Here is a 16,257-nt window from a genome sequence, read left to right on the forward strand (position 1 = left end):
AGAAGCTAGCACAGGGAAAAATGAAAGACGGCGGCCAAAATTATTTTTCTTATGGCCACAATTTTCATTCTTTGGTGGCTCAAGTGGTGCTGGGCTATCTGTCTAAAAGTGCTTTCCCAGCTCAACACAATATGCAGAATTGTCCAGCCAATTTCTGTGCGGTGTGAACGTCTCTTGAAATAGCCCAGAAGTGATGAGAAAGCATATTACTTTTTAAAATAACCGGTGCTCTGGCATAAAAAACAGAGGGCGGGAAATTAGAAAGAGGAGGGGGAAACGTAACTTAAAAGAGAGGGGAAAGGCGATAACATGCCGCTGATTGAATTCAGATTTTCTGTGACAAACATGGGGGGGCTCCTGACTCCGGGGATGTGAGAGAAATTGTTCGCTGACACATAACAAGCCAAGTTTCCAGCTCAACTTATTTTGACAAATCGTGTGTCAGAAAGAAGGAAACTGATCTTCCAGTAGGAAAAGATCAAAACTCCACACACTGTTTTATTTTAAAGTCTAAGTGGATTTATTGTTTTTGATTATTTACCTCAAAAGCTAAATGCTGGTTATGTCTCATTCAAGAGGTGAAACTAGAACATTTTATTGGTGCTGGTGGTGGTGGGGGGGGCTTATTATTAATATTCATTATTTAATCATTATTATGTTTATTATTTTAACTTACCAAAAGGTTCAAATTTATGTTCAGAAAGGCTTATAAAAAATATTATACTTAATTTTTACATTTTTCATTTTTCATATTTTACATTTCAGATTTCATGAGTTTTTTTTTCTCAACTTAATTGTATTTTTCAGTTGCACTTAAAAAAATGCTTCGTAGAAATAAATCATGCATTCTTACCCCATTGGCAGATTTTCTTTAAATTAGCAAAACAAATCTGTCAATGGGGTAAGAAAAAATTAATTTCTATTTCAAGAAAAAAATAGTCATTGTTTATTCAAACTATAATTATTTTACTATTGAAAGACGTTCTTGATAAGAGTATTTTTCTTGAAACAAGGGTCTTTTTTTTTTTACTTTCCTTAGATTTAGTTTTTACAGTGTGTGGCCTTGATCTTAGTTTGATCTGAAGCTCCACAGTGGTTGTGTTTATATAAATATAAAAAGAATCCCATCACTTCTGATCAAACCTGATTTTATAGCTGATTATCTGTAACACGCTCCATTTCTTCTGCTTGTTAGTTGACTTTCTTCTCTCCTCACTTTATTTCATTTACATCAGTCTTCGCTAATTCTTTGTAACAATGACATTAGGATAAATCATTGAATTGTTAGGCTTGAATTGCTTTTATATAAACAACTCCTGAAAACATTCTCAACTGAAGGGAGCCTTGTGGCTTCAACAAAATGTGACCCTTTGCCAGTTCGCCGTTCATATTTGGCAAACTGCGGCGAACACGGCGGGTTCTACTGGCCTCTCCTCTGCAGCGATCCTCGCCGCTGTCGCTCTTCCTTCACGTCTCTCATCTCCCTTTTTCTCAATGGGTCCCTGTCTCTAACAGTCCCCGCTAAGTGTTGGATTAATGCTGTCTTAATGGAGAGCAGTTATTAATCATAATGGGAAGGCACTCAACCCCCCCTCCAAGTAAGGACCAAGATTAGAGATGAAAATCCGCCAGGGAGGGAAAAAAAAGCCAAGGGAAAACCGCACATTGCTCTCAAGTATTTTATTCCACCCTTTATTTGATTATCAAATAAAAATGTGATTATATCATTGGGCCGCAGAACAGAGGCCCGTCTGGATCTTATTAGGACTCGCTATTAGTGGCCTTACCATGAAGATTTACAATAAGGGTGGGGAACAACAGAAATTTATGGAGGCATCGAAGTCCACAAGCCTAAGTGAGCAAAGCCATTAAGGAGGGAACCATTCAATTCAGAAGTTTGTCATTCTGACTGAGCGGCGTGCAGCTGGCACGCAGCGGCAGCAGTTTAGAAGCCGACAACTGGAGCTCGCAGCACAAGCCTGTTTTTACTGCCCTGCGCCGTGGCACGAGGAAATGGAACCAAACGTAAAAACACAGCTCTTGATCCCGAACACCACAAGCATAATCTACATTTTTACACCCATAATAGTCCTACTTCTGCAGGAACATACTCTATCAGACTGCACATGCTTCATCACGTCTATGTCTTCAGCCTTTTATGGTTTTGCCTCACCAAAAAATGTTCCTAAGCAGGGCACTGACATTTAGCCTCCCTGTTGAAGGGGGGCCTTGTAAAAAGACTGATTGATTAAAACGAGTCTTTCTGTTGAGATGGAGTAAAGTATTCCACACCTCCTGAAAATGAATCACAATATGTCTATTACCAAAGAGAGTAGCATATATTCCACACTGGATTAGAATACGCAACATCAATCAATGGTCTATTTTTACAATGATATAAGGCGCATTCAAATATTGTGCATTAAGCAACACAAAAGAGTCAGATCAAAAGTCAGTCAGACTTTATTAACTGTGTTCACAGAGACTCTAGAACTTGTTTGTATCATGCTACATGTTTACCACATTAGAAACATTAGCTGTGTTAGCATGTTCACAATACCTGTAACCCCCAATCTTGTTTACAACATGTAAAAATCAGACGGACCCTCAGAAACAGAAGTCACTGTGATGACACTGACTCCCAAGATCGTTATATAGAAAAAAAAACATTGGTCTAACATGCTACACATTAGCCACGTTAGCATGATCACAGTACCTGTAACTCCAAAATTAATTTTAACAGAAAGAACAAAAACAAAGAAAAGAAACAAACTTCCTGCCTTGTTAATAACACTACGGACACCGCTACACGATAGCGACATTACCATATTGACAGTAACACCCAACCTTGTTTCTAACAACTAAAATAACAAACGGACATTTTGACAGACCACCGCGTAGGTGACCTCTCAAAATGCAACGACATCTGTAAACACAACCAGAATTAATCCATATGCCAGGGACTCCAGATTATGAGGGCCACTATTAGTTTTTGAAAAATGTAAAGCTTTTAAGTGCACTTTATTGTGTGGAAAATACGGTAGTTTTCTTTTCAATTCGACTTTCGTTGTTTTCAATCTAAAACTGTAAAACCTACCCACATAAAACGTCTGTAATGAGTCAGTCAGAACTGTTTTCTTTTTTTCACTTCAATTTTGTTTCTTTTATTTCAAATGTTTTCATTTGACCATACATCGCCTGCCTCAAAACTCTCTAAAGAAAACTCAGACACGCTTTAGCACACTTTGGAAACTAATAAGCTCTACCAAAGGTACTTATTTCTCTTTTTCCTTCCAAGGCATCCAACTTCTTCTGGGGTCTCTGGGCCATCCTGCAATCACGCTTTTCCTCCATAGACTTTGACTTCCAAAGGTTTGTGTGGCTGCCGACAGCTTCAGCAAAGTCTCTCATTTGAAAAAGTCTTTTTTTTACTGTCTGAATGTTTTTTTCAAATCCATGTCCTCCACATGTTAAAGTGCTGCCTTCACAGTAACACAATCTGAACATTTTCCCAGGAAAGCCATAGGAACGCGCCTCACCCATCGTCATGACTCAGTGATGAAATTAGAAATGTTTAGATTTGCAAGTGAGCGAGATGGATTTTTTAAAGATTGTATGGAGAGCTACAATGAAGGAATATTCCATTTTTATTTAGATGTGAGACGAGTTCGTGTTCACTAAACATTTTTAACACGAGGCTCTGCTTTTTTTTCACAACCACGCTATGACCAAGACCAAAGACTTCCATCTGACCTTTCAGATGAACCAGAAAATGATGTTTTATTGATTCATTTCTAAGTCTGCATGTGAGGCATTCCCCACAAGCTGCTACCAGTCAGGAGCACTCGGGGGGGGGGGGACATTTTTCGCTTTCCCCCCCAGAATTTCATCCTGTCTTTCTTTTCTTTGTGCCCCGCACCAGCAACAGTTGTGACCATGATCCTAATCACTATTGACATACGGCACCCTCCCTCCAGTGTGGCTTTCTCTACTGCCTTGCTAGATCAGCAACAGGGCCCCCACCACATTTCAATCTGGACCTCAGAGGAAATGTGATCCAGAGGGGTGCCGAGGCACAGAGGCACTATTGTTTTTATGCCGTGGGCCCTGCCTTCCATACTGGACCTGCTTAGACGTCTTCTCCTTTAAGCCAGCGGCTAAGGTTGTCTTTAAGTGCAGCGAGAGGGTTGAGTTACTTCTCTTTAACTGGAGGGTTAAACTGGAAATGAGCCACTATGAAGAGCTCCATCCTCCCTGCAGTCACACACAGATCCCAGCTCTTTTTCTTCACCATATTTTGGGCCTTTGGAGTTGTTGGTGCAAAGATCAAGTTTGTTTTGTCTGCAGTCCTGTATCTGTCACTTGTTTTAGGCTGTGTTCAGACTGGACACATTTAGTTCACTTAAAATGAACCAGAGTTCGTTTCCCCCGATAATCCGAAACACATTTTCCGTCTGAATGCTTCCAAGCGGACCCTGATCCAGAACCAGGAACCGCTCTTGGACTCATCTTTTGAGGTGGTCTTGGTTGATTTTTAATCAAACTGAGCTCCAGTTTGCTCTGTGTTTCCTCAGTCTGAACAGACTCTGTGCTCGGAGTGGAACAACTGGAGCAATACGTGATGTAATCACAGCAGGAAGGAAGCATGAAGCAAAGACGAGGCACAGCCGCTCATTGAAATGTGGTGGGATGAATGCAGGCTCATGAAAACAACTTTAATGTGACACGTAACACCGTTTTCTCAAAAATCTATAAACATTTATCAGCGTAGCTTCTTAGCCGTCAGTCACCGTCTGGCAGCCTTCCTCCACTGCACCACAGCAGCAGTAAAAGCTGTTGAACCTGACTCTGATACAGACGTTCAACTTGATCAGCAAAATATAAAGTTTCAATAAGTGAACTATACTGACAAGGAGTGAAAAGCGCAGGACTTTATTATTCTTTCTCTTGCTGCTTAGCCCCGCCCCTGTAACTCCTGGCCAATGACTGAAGAGATCTTTAGTCACATAGTTTTGTATCCAAGCTTTAGCTTGAAACAGAAATATCTGGTAGACTGCAGTCTGAAAACAGACCAAACGCAAGGTTCAGGACTCGATCTGGACAACATTAAGCAGACTCAGTCCAAACCAACAAACCTTTCCAGTCTGAATAAACCCTTAAATACCTAAACTGCAAGATCACACTGATGCTGTGTATACAAAACACATCCTGGAAGGATCTAAAAGTGCATTCTTAAACATACATATAGGCCAGGAGTGTCCAGTCAGTCCTCAAGGTCCGTCCTCCGGCTGGGTTTCTACTGTTGAATAGCGCATGTCCACCACCCAAAGTTGGAAGAGATTTGGTGTCAAGTATCAGCTAAAATCTTCAGAATCTTGTTCCTGGCTTTTTCTTTCATGACTCTATTCTGATGTATGAAAGACTTGGTGTTATAGAATTCCATCTGGAAACAAACTGCAGTTGTTAATATTTTCTTCCATTGTCAATTTTCAGACGGTTGGAACTTCTGTGAGTTAAAAGGGAACATCATCCATTTGTTCCTAGCAGAGATCGACCTGGTTTAACTTGCAACTTCTGTTCACTTTTCTACATTCTCAGATTGCATAGCAACACATGAATGTGAGAGTTCCTGAAACGCTTACTTACTCCTGTTTACATAAACTTTTTTGCTGTTAAATTTCCGCCAAAAGTCTCCCGCGAGCATACATCAAACTCCACGCACGCAATGAACGTTCTATTATTTTAGATGTGTAAATTGTATTTTTGGGAATTTCATAATTTTTGTATTTACGCACATATCACACATCCGCCATGTTTGCGTATTCACAGCATATAACCCAACTGTGTTTGCAATGTTAAAAACAACATTTTGTTAGTCTTAAAATTGCTTTAACATCGGTAAACATTACCATAATAATTCATCTGTGAGGCTCACTGTTGTTTTTTTGAAAAAAATGAAGGTTTTTAAGTGAACCTTACAGTACAAAAAATATGGTATAACTAAAGAATAAACAACCAGACAGTTTAATTTGCTCAAACTCAAGCAAAAAACAATGTGCTCCTTGTGATGAACATTTTTCTGAGAGAACTGTGTGTGTCTGTGTGTGTGCGTGAACGAGAAAACCCCACTCCTATTCCACAGAGCCAAATCTCTGCCGACTTCCCGACGGGTGACAGGCGTTCCTGGACCTTCTGCTTTAACCAGAGCCAGATGTGGATGTGACAATAGGAAGCCACAAAGAGACTGCACGCCCCCCTTCCCCTCCCTCTTCTATCAGCCACATTTACTTTGCATATTTGTTATTCATGTTCTGAAAGTGCCTAAAAGTCAGCAGCTTCAGCTTGTGGACATCCTGGCAGACAAAGAAGTGATTATGGGGAAACGAACATGAAGGAGGCCCTCCGTTTGGAAAAGCCTGACTGCAAAAATGAGGGAATTGTGCACAAAGGCACATTGTGAAACGAAATACCTGCTTTGGCAGGACTTCGTTTCCCCCCCGCCTCTGCTGAAGTGAAAGGAAGGGCTCAGTTTCATCTCTGATGATGATCAACATAAAGCGTGCTGCTTTAAGGTGGTAGAAAAACCAGCGAGAATGACTCCTCCGAAGCCAGCTTCTCTGCTCTGTGAGACGATATCAACAATAACGTTTTTCACCTATCAAGGGTAATCACAAAACTTTACCATTATTTTGTTAATCCTGGGCTGCTTCTCACCCTGATCTGGTTATGGTTAAATGAGCCACATTCACTTTACTCAGTTTGTTTTTTGTTCAGCTGTAGATTAGTGAGGCTTCACTCTGCTGTCAGGCTGAATGAGAGGGCTGTCAGTCATCTGCAGGAGTGTGCAGCTCGCACTAATGAAGTCCGTCCAGAGAAAATGTCTGTCAGGCATCGCCAAACCACAGCGAGAGAAGTGAAAAGTGTCTGCTGACTTCTGCCAAAGAGTTCTATTCCAAATGTTTATCGGTCTGCGTTCCCTCGGCTACAATCGTTAAAGCGGCCACCATCAATAAAAAGTCTAGGTGTTTTGGGCTTTTGCGTTCAAAACTCTTGCATTCACGCATCAGTAAGAAGGTTTTACAACAGTTTTCAGAATCTACCTGCAAAACGCACAGCCATTGAACACACTTTACAAGTTAAAGCCCACAAATCTAAATCCGGGTTGGGCAGGCAGAAGTCAGCAACGAGCATGGGAGCATCAGAGAGCAACCAGAGGGGTCAAGGTCCAGGCAAGGGTCGGGGCAGGCAGCAATCAAGTAGAATCAAAGAGAAACCAGGATCAGGTGATCAGGAGAACAGATCAGGATGAAACGCTCGGTATGCAGGCTGAGTGACACAAACAATACTTCACACTGAATAAGGCTCTGAGCAGAAACTGAAGTCCCCCTCCAATGAAAGTCCTGTTTTTAGAGTTTCTAACATGTCTGTGTGTCATTTCTCTTCTGAAAGAGAACAAATGTAATCAGAAATCATTTAGTTTTTACATTTCCGAGTATTTCTCCTTTTAAATCAATCAAAGTGTCTTGGACAGACTCTGTTTGAATGAATGATCTTCTTTCCATCAACAGCTCTGCTGCACATGCACTAAACCCTCATCTGTTCCTAGTGTCTAGTTCAGGTTCTGGAGAAGAGAAGATGGTATCTTCACATTGACTGCAGTCAAATGAGCCGCCGTTCACATTTCTGTGGTCAAATCAGCATCACTGGATTTTTGGTGTGAGTTTCATCCAATACTTACGGTAGCAGGACTGAGAACGCTGGAAACTCTCCACCAGACTCCACGGAGCTTCTTGATGTGACCACGGAAATGTGAACGGCGGCTCATTTGACCGCAGTTGGAAAGGATTGTAAATCAATGAAAGAGCATTTTGATGTTAGCTTTGATTATTTTATCAAGAACTCTGAGAAACCAATGATTGAATGTATTGATCACAGTCAATAAACATTGGAGAATTAGCTAAAAGAGTCTTTGGTGAACTGGAAGGAGAAAGAATCAGGATTTTGGAGGAAGTTCTGTCCATGAAGATCTTCACTTCCTCGTCCAGCTGACATCCGGATCAGAACCATACGGCTGGACATTACCCAGATTGATGGATGTTTTTATGTAGCAGTGGTGAAGATTTTTGCTAGTGAGACACAGAGCTATCATAATCAGACCGGAAGGATCAGGGGTGGAGCCACTAAGCCACGCCCCCTCAGAAGAGGTTTTGGAAGCATAGGCTTCAGATCAACATGAAAAACGTCTTTTTAAGACATTTAGGTTGTGGGATTTTGGTTAAAAACTGCATAATCATAATACAAACATAATACACAACTGGGAACTTTATATTTAAATTAAAATATATCATAGGAGAACGTTACGTGTCCAGTGGGTGATTGGCAAATGAGAGACCGCTGAGCAGCATCCAGGACCTGTGCGCTGGGGCTGCTGGGAGACGAAGTGCAGTCAGTGCACTGGAGATGGCTCCCGCCAGTGACCAGAGGGGGAGACAGAGCTCTGACTCCTGACACAGAACCTCTGCTCTTTTTAGTGAGAATTAGATGATGTTCCAACTGTTTGAAAATTGACCATGGAGGAGAAGTTTTAATGATTATTTAATTGAAACTAATTCTTTCAAAAATCGGATGAGAGCTGTAAAAGTCAAAGTCTGGAGTAAGCTGCTTCCAACTGTTGTTGAAAGACATGCTACAAACATTAGAGAACGAAGAACCCCTTCCCTGCTTGTCCAATGTGAACACTATGCTCTATATGACAAATGCCCGGTGTGTCCGTGGCTTTATGAACCATTTGGTTTGGACATATACTTGACTGTGATGCACACCTTCACCAACAACTTCATACTGTGCATGTTACGCCGGGTTCACACTATGCGGAAGCGCCGCGGTCCTCCGCAGAAGGCTTGTGGATCACTTCGCCATCTGGTCTATTTTGTGTGCGAGCCGCAAGCGATCCGTGTCAATTCTGGCAGGACGTTTATTTTCATGATATAACCAATTTTTCACAATAAAACTCCGCAAATGACAAATGTGATCATGTTTTTGCATCCAATCAGACTGTAGAGATGAAAATAAACACACAATCAGAACACGCACACTCACACAGATAATGGATACCAGTGCATGAACACACCCACACACACACTTCTCTGTCTCAACAACAGATAAATGAAAGAAGTGCAGGATAATAAACAACCTGCTTCTTCATAGCAGAAACTTGGGGTCATATTTTTAAGTTATTATTTTTCCCATGATGGTAAAAACAAAAAAAGTTCTAGCAGAAGCGCCTGTCGACGGTCGCAGAAAAATGCGCGTCTGGTGTGACCTGCGGATGTCGCGTGCACTCCGCTCCGCCTCCAGTGTGAACCTAGAGTAATACTTTCAGTGATGCAAAAGGTACAAGAAGGAAACAACTTCAAGGAAAGCAGACAACAAAGGCCAGACTCTGATACAATGATCAGAGCGGGGTTTAATACTCTGAGGCAGGTGGAGAACATAACGGTGAAAACAGTAACTAATAGGCTTGTGTTTGAATTCTTGTGTTTTTCAGAGCATTGAGAGTGACAAAATTGATTTGGCATTGAGCGTGTGTGAAAGCACTAATTAAAGTCCTCTCTCTGCATCTATTCTTTTCACTTTTGAAACTTCGCTTAATTTTAAAGGGTATAGTATAATAGTCAAGGACTACGGCGGCGTCAGAGTTCCATAATGTGGTTTGAAGAAACACAGAAACACTTCTCTCACAGTGGAGTTCTGAATTGGGCTGATGCGTCCACGGTTGCATTGAATAGACTCAATGAATTATTGTCCCGTTTGCTTTGCATGACACGCTCCGGGCCCACCTTCAGCTATTAGCAGCATAGTTTCTTTGAATGTCTGCAAAACAGTGACTAAAAAAAGGACTTATTATGTCACTTTGTGTTTTCTCCACTGTTTGCATACTGAGATCTTCATTCTTTTGTATGGAAGGTGTAAGAAGTATTTCTTTGCTTCATAAGAAGTCTGAAGGCAAATTATGTTTTAAAGGTCAGATATAACAAACTATGAATGAAATCTCAACATAACTGGGTAAAAATGTCATTTGAACTGTAATTCACTCAAACGCTTGTTTTGATTGGGCCACATTTGTTTCATTAAGAACTCAAGAACTTAAACGTTTTTAAAGATCTAATCTGATGAAGCCCAATGAGGCAAATTTCATTTGTGATTTTGGGCTATATAATTGACATTGAATTGAATGGAATTGAATTGAATTGATGAAAATTGTGGTTTAGACACCCTTTTGTGGCATTTTCCTGATAAAATCCACAGTAAATCAAGCTTAAAATTTCTGAGTATTTTTTTTTTCAGATTGTTGTGAATCAGGAGCAGTTTTTTTTAAATGTAGTTTGAAAACAATTGTACTGTAGAAATTATGCTGAGCGGGCCACAAGCTCAATGCTTCAAGCTCTCAGCAAAGGGGAGGGGAAAGGGGGCGGGGTTTCTACGCCCACAACTCTGAGGTGAATTTGTGATGAATACCTGCCACTCTGCAGAAACTATGTTCTAGAAAATGACACAAGTTTTTAGATTTTTGTTAAAAGGGGCATCATCATAATTAACCCTTTAAGACCTGAGGCGTCGCCGGTGACGCATAAGCACAAAATCTTAACCTTTCAACCATTAACAGGATCAACGTAATTCCAGTATATTCTGAAGGAGAGAAGCGGCTTAATTGCATTTACTGTAATTATAAAATTACAGTAAATGAAAGAACATAAGCAAATGATCAGATAAAGTCAAGAAATATTTGTGGTAGCAAAAGAATGAGTGGACTGATAGCAAATATTAATTATGATTTAAGATGAGGACTGCACGGTGGCGCAGGTGGTTAGCGCTCTCGCCTCACAGCGAGAAGGCCCCGGTTCGAATCTCGGCTGGGACCTTTCTGTGTGGAGTTTGCATGTTCTCCCCGTGCATGCGTGGGTTTTCACCGGGGACTCCGGCTTCCTCCCACCGTCCAAAAACATGCTTCATAGGTTGATTGGTGACTCTAAATTGCCCCTAGGTGTGAATGTGAGAGTGAATGTGTGTGTGATTGAGGCCCTGCGACAGACTGGCGACCTGTCCAGGGTGTACCCCGCCTTCGCCCATCAGTAGCCGGGTTAGGCTCCGGCACCCCCACGACCCCGAAAGGGAAGAAGCGGACAAGAAGATGGATGGATGGATGGATTTAAGATGAAAGCAAAATGCTCACAAATCTGTTTGGTTTGGAAAGGTTTTGTTTGTTTTCCCCATTTTTACACCAACATGAAAATAAAGCCATGCTCCATTTAGTGTATTTTTGATTGGCAGATGAGTAGGGTTGGGCACTGAAATTCGGTTCCAAGTGGGAACCATTATATTTATGCTGTTCTGAAGGAAGCTGCTCCTCATTTCAGTGCTTAGTTTCATTGAAGGTCTATTTGCCTTTAGACATGTCTGTCACTTCTACTCTGCTCAGTATGTTGAAGTTCTTGCCAATCCTTCTGCATTTCCTGTGATAGTGGGCGGGCTCATTTTCTTTAACAAAAGAACCACGTGACTCCAGAGCCGCAGGTTGCAGACCCTGGTATGTTGTCATTGTCGAGGTTAACAAAATGTTGCTTGGAGCAATCCTTGATTCATGATAAAAGATACAGTTTTGTGTTTATTATAGTACTTCAAAATGGTTTCATGTATGCACACACACACACATCATACACATGTATATGTTTTTTCTGTTGTTTTGTTGCAGCCGCTGATTCTGTTTTTGTCGTATTTTTCTTTTCAGATATGCCCTGATGCGACTAAACTACTATTTTGAGAAGAAGGAGGAATATCTAGGGTTAACAATGAGCAAGCTAACCTTCTCAAGATAAAAGAGACTAAATTCAGGATCAGTCTGACCGACTTTTCCTTATTTAGAAATTTGAGCTGAAGGGTAATTCAAAGTGCATGCATGGAGCAAGTCTATAAAAGTGTTCCTTATTGTTTGTTATTTCACTATATAGGCAGAGTTAATATGTTTTGCTGTCACTGTGATTTTTAGAATTTTTGTTTTAACCGCAGTCAGTGTGCTGATAAGCCTGTTTGGCAAATTGAGACGGCTCTCCTGCCAGGAAAGCATTAATTGTTCCCATATTCAGCCAAGCTGCATGAAGCCACAAAAGCAGAGCGTGATCATAAAACCCAGAAGAGGGTTATTTGCGGCCTTATTGAATATGCACCGCAGGTTTGATTGAAAACAAGTTTTTCAATACAACATATTTATTGTAAAAAATCTGAATAGTATTTCAACTCTTTCTCTTAAAAACCACAGCTATAAAGCAGTTCTACAGGTGTAAAGGTGTGAGTGTTTGAGCAGCTTTCCAGGCACTAATATAAATAGTCTTTAGAAATTCTATTTTTTAGGTGGTCAAATTGTAAAAGCATAAATAAAAATTTTTAGGTACATTGTACAAAAAATAAATCACAGATCCAAATTTCTTTATAGAAATATGTTACTTCAGTTGCTAACCAGAAAAGTTGCATTACCTGCAGTAATGCTGGTGTGAATGCTTTTTGCTGAATGTGGTCGCTGAATCAATTCATTTTAATTGCTGAACAATATCATGAAAATACTAGCTTAACTCAGAATTAACCCAAAAAACTAAAAATGCCAAATTAGCCAAAAAAGCTAACATGTTACTCAATTACTAGCTTAACTCAGAATTAGCCAAAAAGAACCTCAGTAAATGCCAAATTTGTAAGAAAAGCTATAACATTGCTAAAATATCAGCTTAACCTATATACATGCAAATCTAGCCAAAAAAAATTGCACAATGCTAAAATACTAGCTTGATTCAGAATTAGCCCTAAAAACCTCAGTAGATGCCAAACTAACCAAAAACATTAGTGCTAAAATGTAACCTAAACTCACAATTAGCCTAGAAGACCCCAGTAGCATTAATGTCCTTAACATGCTGAACATTTTGACATTAAACTTGCATAATTTGCAGAAAGTCCACAAATATTTGAAGAAGTGGAAAAAAAATCAAAAAATGTATGTAAAATTTTCCATAATTGCATAAAATAAAATAAAAAAAATGCATAAGTAAAAGTAAAAACATGAATGTCCTAAACATTCTGATTGTTTTTAATTTAATTTATTTCAAAAATGTTCCATTCATTTCAATGGGGCTAAAAAATTGCATACTTTTCATAAAATCGTAAAAACCGTAAAATAAACAAATACCAAAAGTACAGGCAGGAATGTCTTTAACAGGCTGAACGTTTTGATATCAAGCTTGCAAAAAGCCAAACTGAGTGTTTACGATTGAAAAAAACGCACAGAAGAATAAATAAGGAATAACAATAGAGAGAAAAGGGATCCTTATAGTGTGAATGCTTACAAAGGTTTTAACACTATCCTGTTATAGCTCCTGTATCACCTCTTCTTTCTCTCAAGGAATGTTGTTTTTCTATTATTGTTTTAATTTTGTGAATTTTCTTCATGTGTTGCTCTGCAATTTTTATGTGATAACTTTGAGAAATGATTGATGATTATTAAATTTGAAGAGCTGGAGTCCCCAAACTGAAGCTGTCTGTTTTTGAAATGACTGTTTTTTTTTTTTGTTTTTATGCATGCTTTCTGCAATCAGTCTCTTTAACATGAAGTGAATGAATCAAATTCTGTTCAGATCCAAATTATTTTTTCATGTGTGTTTTGCTTTAATAAACATTTGGCGTCATATACAGGCCTTTTCCAGAAAAAGCTGCATTGAAAACAGCAGTCCTCCATTTTACATTAATGCTTATACGTATTTTCTTTTTTCACTGAAAGTATTTGTTCCTCAAATTAATAACTATTTGCTGAATAAACAGACAGCTGACTTAGCGTACCATATTTTCTACTCTATAGGACGCACTAAAAAACCGTCCCTTTCAAAGGGCCTGTATACTTCTGTTCTAAGTCTTTCAGAGTAAACTATGTCCATGCTCTGTTTATGATCATTTGTTACCTTTGGAACACTAAAGAACAATTTTTAACAAAATAATATATGAGTTATATCTGTGGACTCCTACGCAAAAGTAAGACGACACGATCTCTGAGGCTCCGCCTTTCGCTCCTTGTTGGTACCGCCCATTTCATGACATCATCCCTGATTTTCACCAACAACATCCAACAAGCAACATACGAACTTTTGTAAAAATGGATGTGCTTACAAAATGAAAGCATTGTGCTGATCACCGCCAGTTCCAGTGAGAAGTGTTTGTGTTGGTCTGGAGGAAGTGCTGTCAGTGGGTTGTTTTTTGTGGGGATTTGACATTACAATGTACTTGAAAGCTCAAAAGAGTTCATTTTAGATGATATAAGAGATACAAAAAAAAACCAACAGTGTGCCTTATAATGCAGAGAGCTTCATATAAGGATTAATTCTGGTTGTGTTTACTGATATCAGTCATTTTGTGATGTATATGGCACTCTGTCAAAATGTCTGTTTTTTTTTAATTTGCTACTAGGGCTGGGTTAATAAAATCGATTAATCAATTTGAATCAATTAAGGCTTAATAGATCAATAATCAATTCATGATAATAAAGATCAATTTAGCACAATTTAACTAATGTTTAATAGACTAACGCTCGGTCGACCTAAACATACATTCTGACTAAATGATCATCTTTATAAACTCACAGGCAAGAATTTTACAAATTCTTTTAAGGAAATATTTTTTAAAGTAACTACCGTATTTGTGGTCTAAAATACATTTTTTCATCATACTTTCTTCTTCTTCTAGAATGAGGTGTAATGTTGTAGTGTGATCACCACCTAGTGTCCAAACTGAAACGTCCTCCAGGAGAAGCAGAACAATGTTTCCAATGTTAATGATCTGAACATTTTAGTTAGAACTTCTCCTTTAGAGAATCCATGTAACTCTGGATGATATTAACAATCTTAGTATTTTACTGATACATTTACAGTATGTGAACTGGATCAAAGTAATATGAATATATTCAGAACATGTAGTAGATTATTAATGTATTTCTAAACAAATGTGGATAAATGTCTAAACTCAAAACTGAATTGAATTGAAGGATCCAAAGCATAAGAAGAAAATAAGAAGAAATCAGAATCGAATCGATTCAGGCTTTGTTGAAACAAATTGAATTGTTTCTGGAAATTATCCAGCCCTATAGTTGCAGACAAGGTTGGTATTATCATTGAGGTCTTCTCTCTGGGTCTCCACAGCGTAACAGCACCCACTGTTTCACATCAGTGATTTCTCAGAGTTTTTACATAGGATGTTCTTCCTGACACAACCCTGTACTTGAGGGGCACAGGGACCCAGTTAGGCAGCAGCATCAAGGGTCTTGACTAAGGACCCAATCTTGGTGGGGATCAGTGGACAACCCTGGGAATCGAACCCAGGGCTCCTGCGTGTCAGCCCTTCACCTAGCCCACTGAGCCATTCAGCTGCTAGTATCATCATTCAGGTAGGTGGGAATTGTTATTGTATTGTGAATTGTAAATTCACCCGGCGGGAGCACCAACGCTGGGCTGGGAGCCCCCGTTCTACAAGTGGATCCACCCAGCATCAATCAGAAGGACTCGGGCACCAATGCAACAGAGGACAGTCTTTCCTACCACATATTTCTGATCTGAGGTCTAACACACATACAAATACCACCATCATCCTCCATAAAACATAAAGATCGGTGGTCCTGACAGAAAACATGGAAACAGTGAGAAGTCTAAATCTGTCATTGACTTTGAATAGACTACAAGATCATCCTAAACGTTCATTATTGAGAGTAAACATATTGTTCAAATGTTTTCTAGAAGTTCTCCTTTATCAGCTGACAGCAATAATTTACTAGTGAAAAGTCACATTCTAGTTTTTCCAGATCTGTTTGTTCAATTGTAACACAGCAGTAAACAGACATCTAAACCATTCCAATATGGCGTCTGACTTTGCGTACGCAACAAGCTAGCATGTCATCTCTAGTGATTTATAACTCAGGTATTGTACGCTAACACAGCTAACATGTAGCGGTGAAAATGTTGTCCAAGAAACGTTAGTTTTAGCTTCACTAGTCTGTTTTTTATGCTGTAAACAAGGTTTACCTCTGATTTTTTTATACTTCCGTGTGCCTTATATGTGACGTGGGTTTGAAAATAGACCTTTTACTGACGGTGCGCCTTCTTATCCTATGGTACAGAAATGATAATATGATTTGAGCTCAACAAATAACACCACATTTAAACACAAGTCAGCTTT

At 39.5% G+C, this 16,257-nt stretch overlaps 1 protein-coding gene across 2 annotated transcripts in view; it reads left to right on the forward strand.

Annotated features, from left to right (window-relative positions):
• Positions 1–12,639, forward strand: part of zgc:113516 (uncharacterized protein LOC541449 homolog) — a 37,094-nt gene extending 24,455 nt beyond the window's left edge. For both annotated transcript variants that reach the window (XM_024282449.2, XM_024282450.2), the window contains exons 7-8: positions 3,299–3,372; positions 11,789–12,639. In XM_024282449.2, coding sequence (XP_024138217.1) covers positions 3,299–3,372; positions 11,789–11,876 — 162 coding nt within the window. In that variant the 3' untranslated portion in view covers positions 11,877–12,639. The remainder of the gene's footprint in view (positions 1–3,298; positions 3,373–11,788) is intronic.
• The last annotated feature ends 3,618 nt before the right edge of the window (positions 12,640–16,257 follow it).

The sequence above is a fragment of the Oryzias melastigma genome, linkage group LG6, assembly GCF_002922805.2.
Source record: "Oryzias melastigma strain HK-1 linkage group LG6, ASM292280v2, whole genome shotgun sequence".
Lineage (NCBI taxonomy): Eukaryota > Metazoa > Chordata > Actinopteri > Beloniformes > Adrianichthyidae > Oryzias > Oryzias melastigma.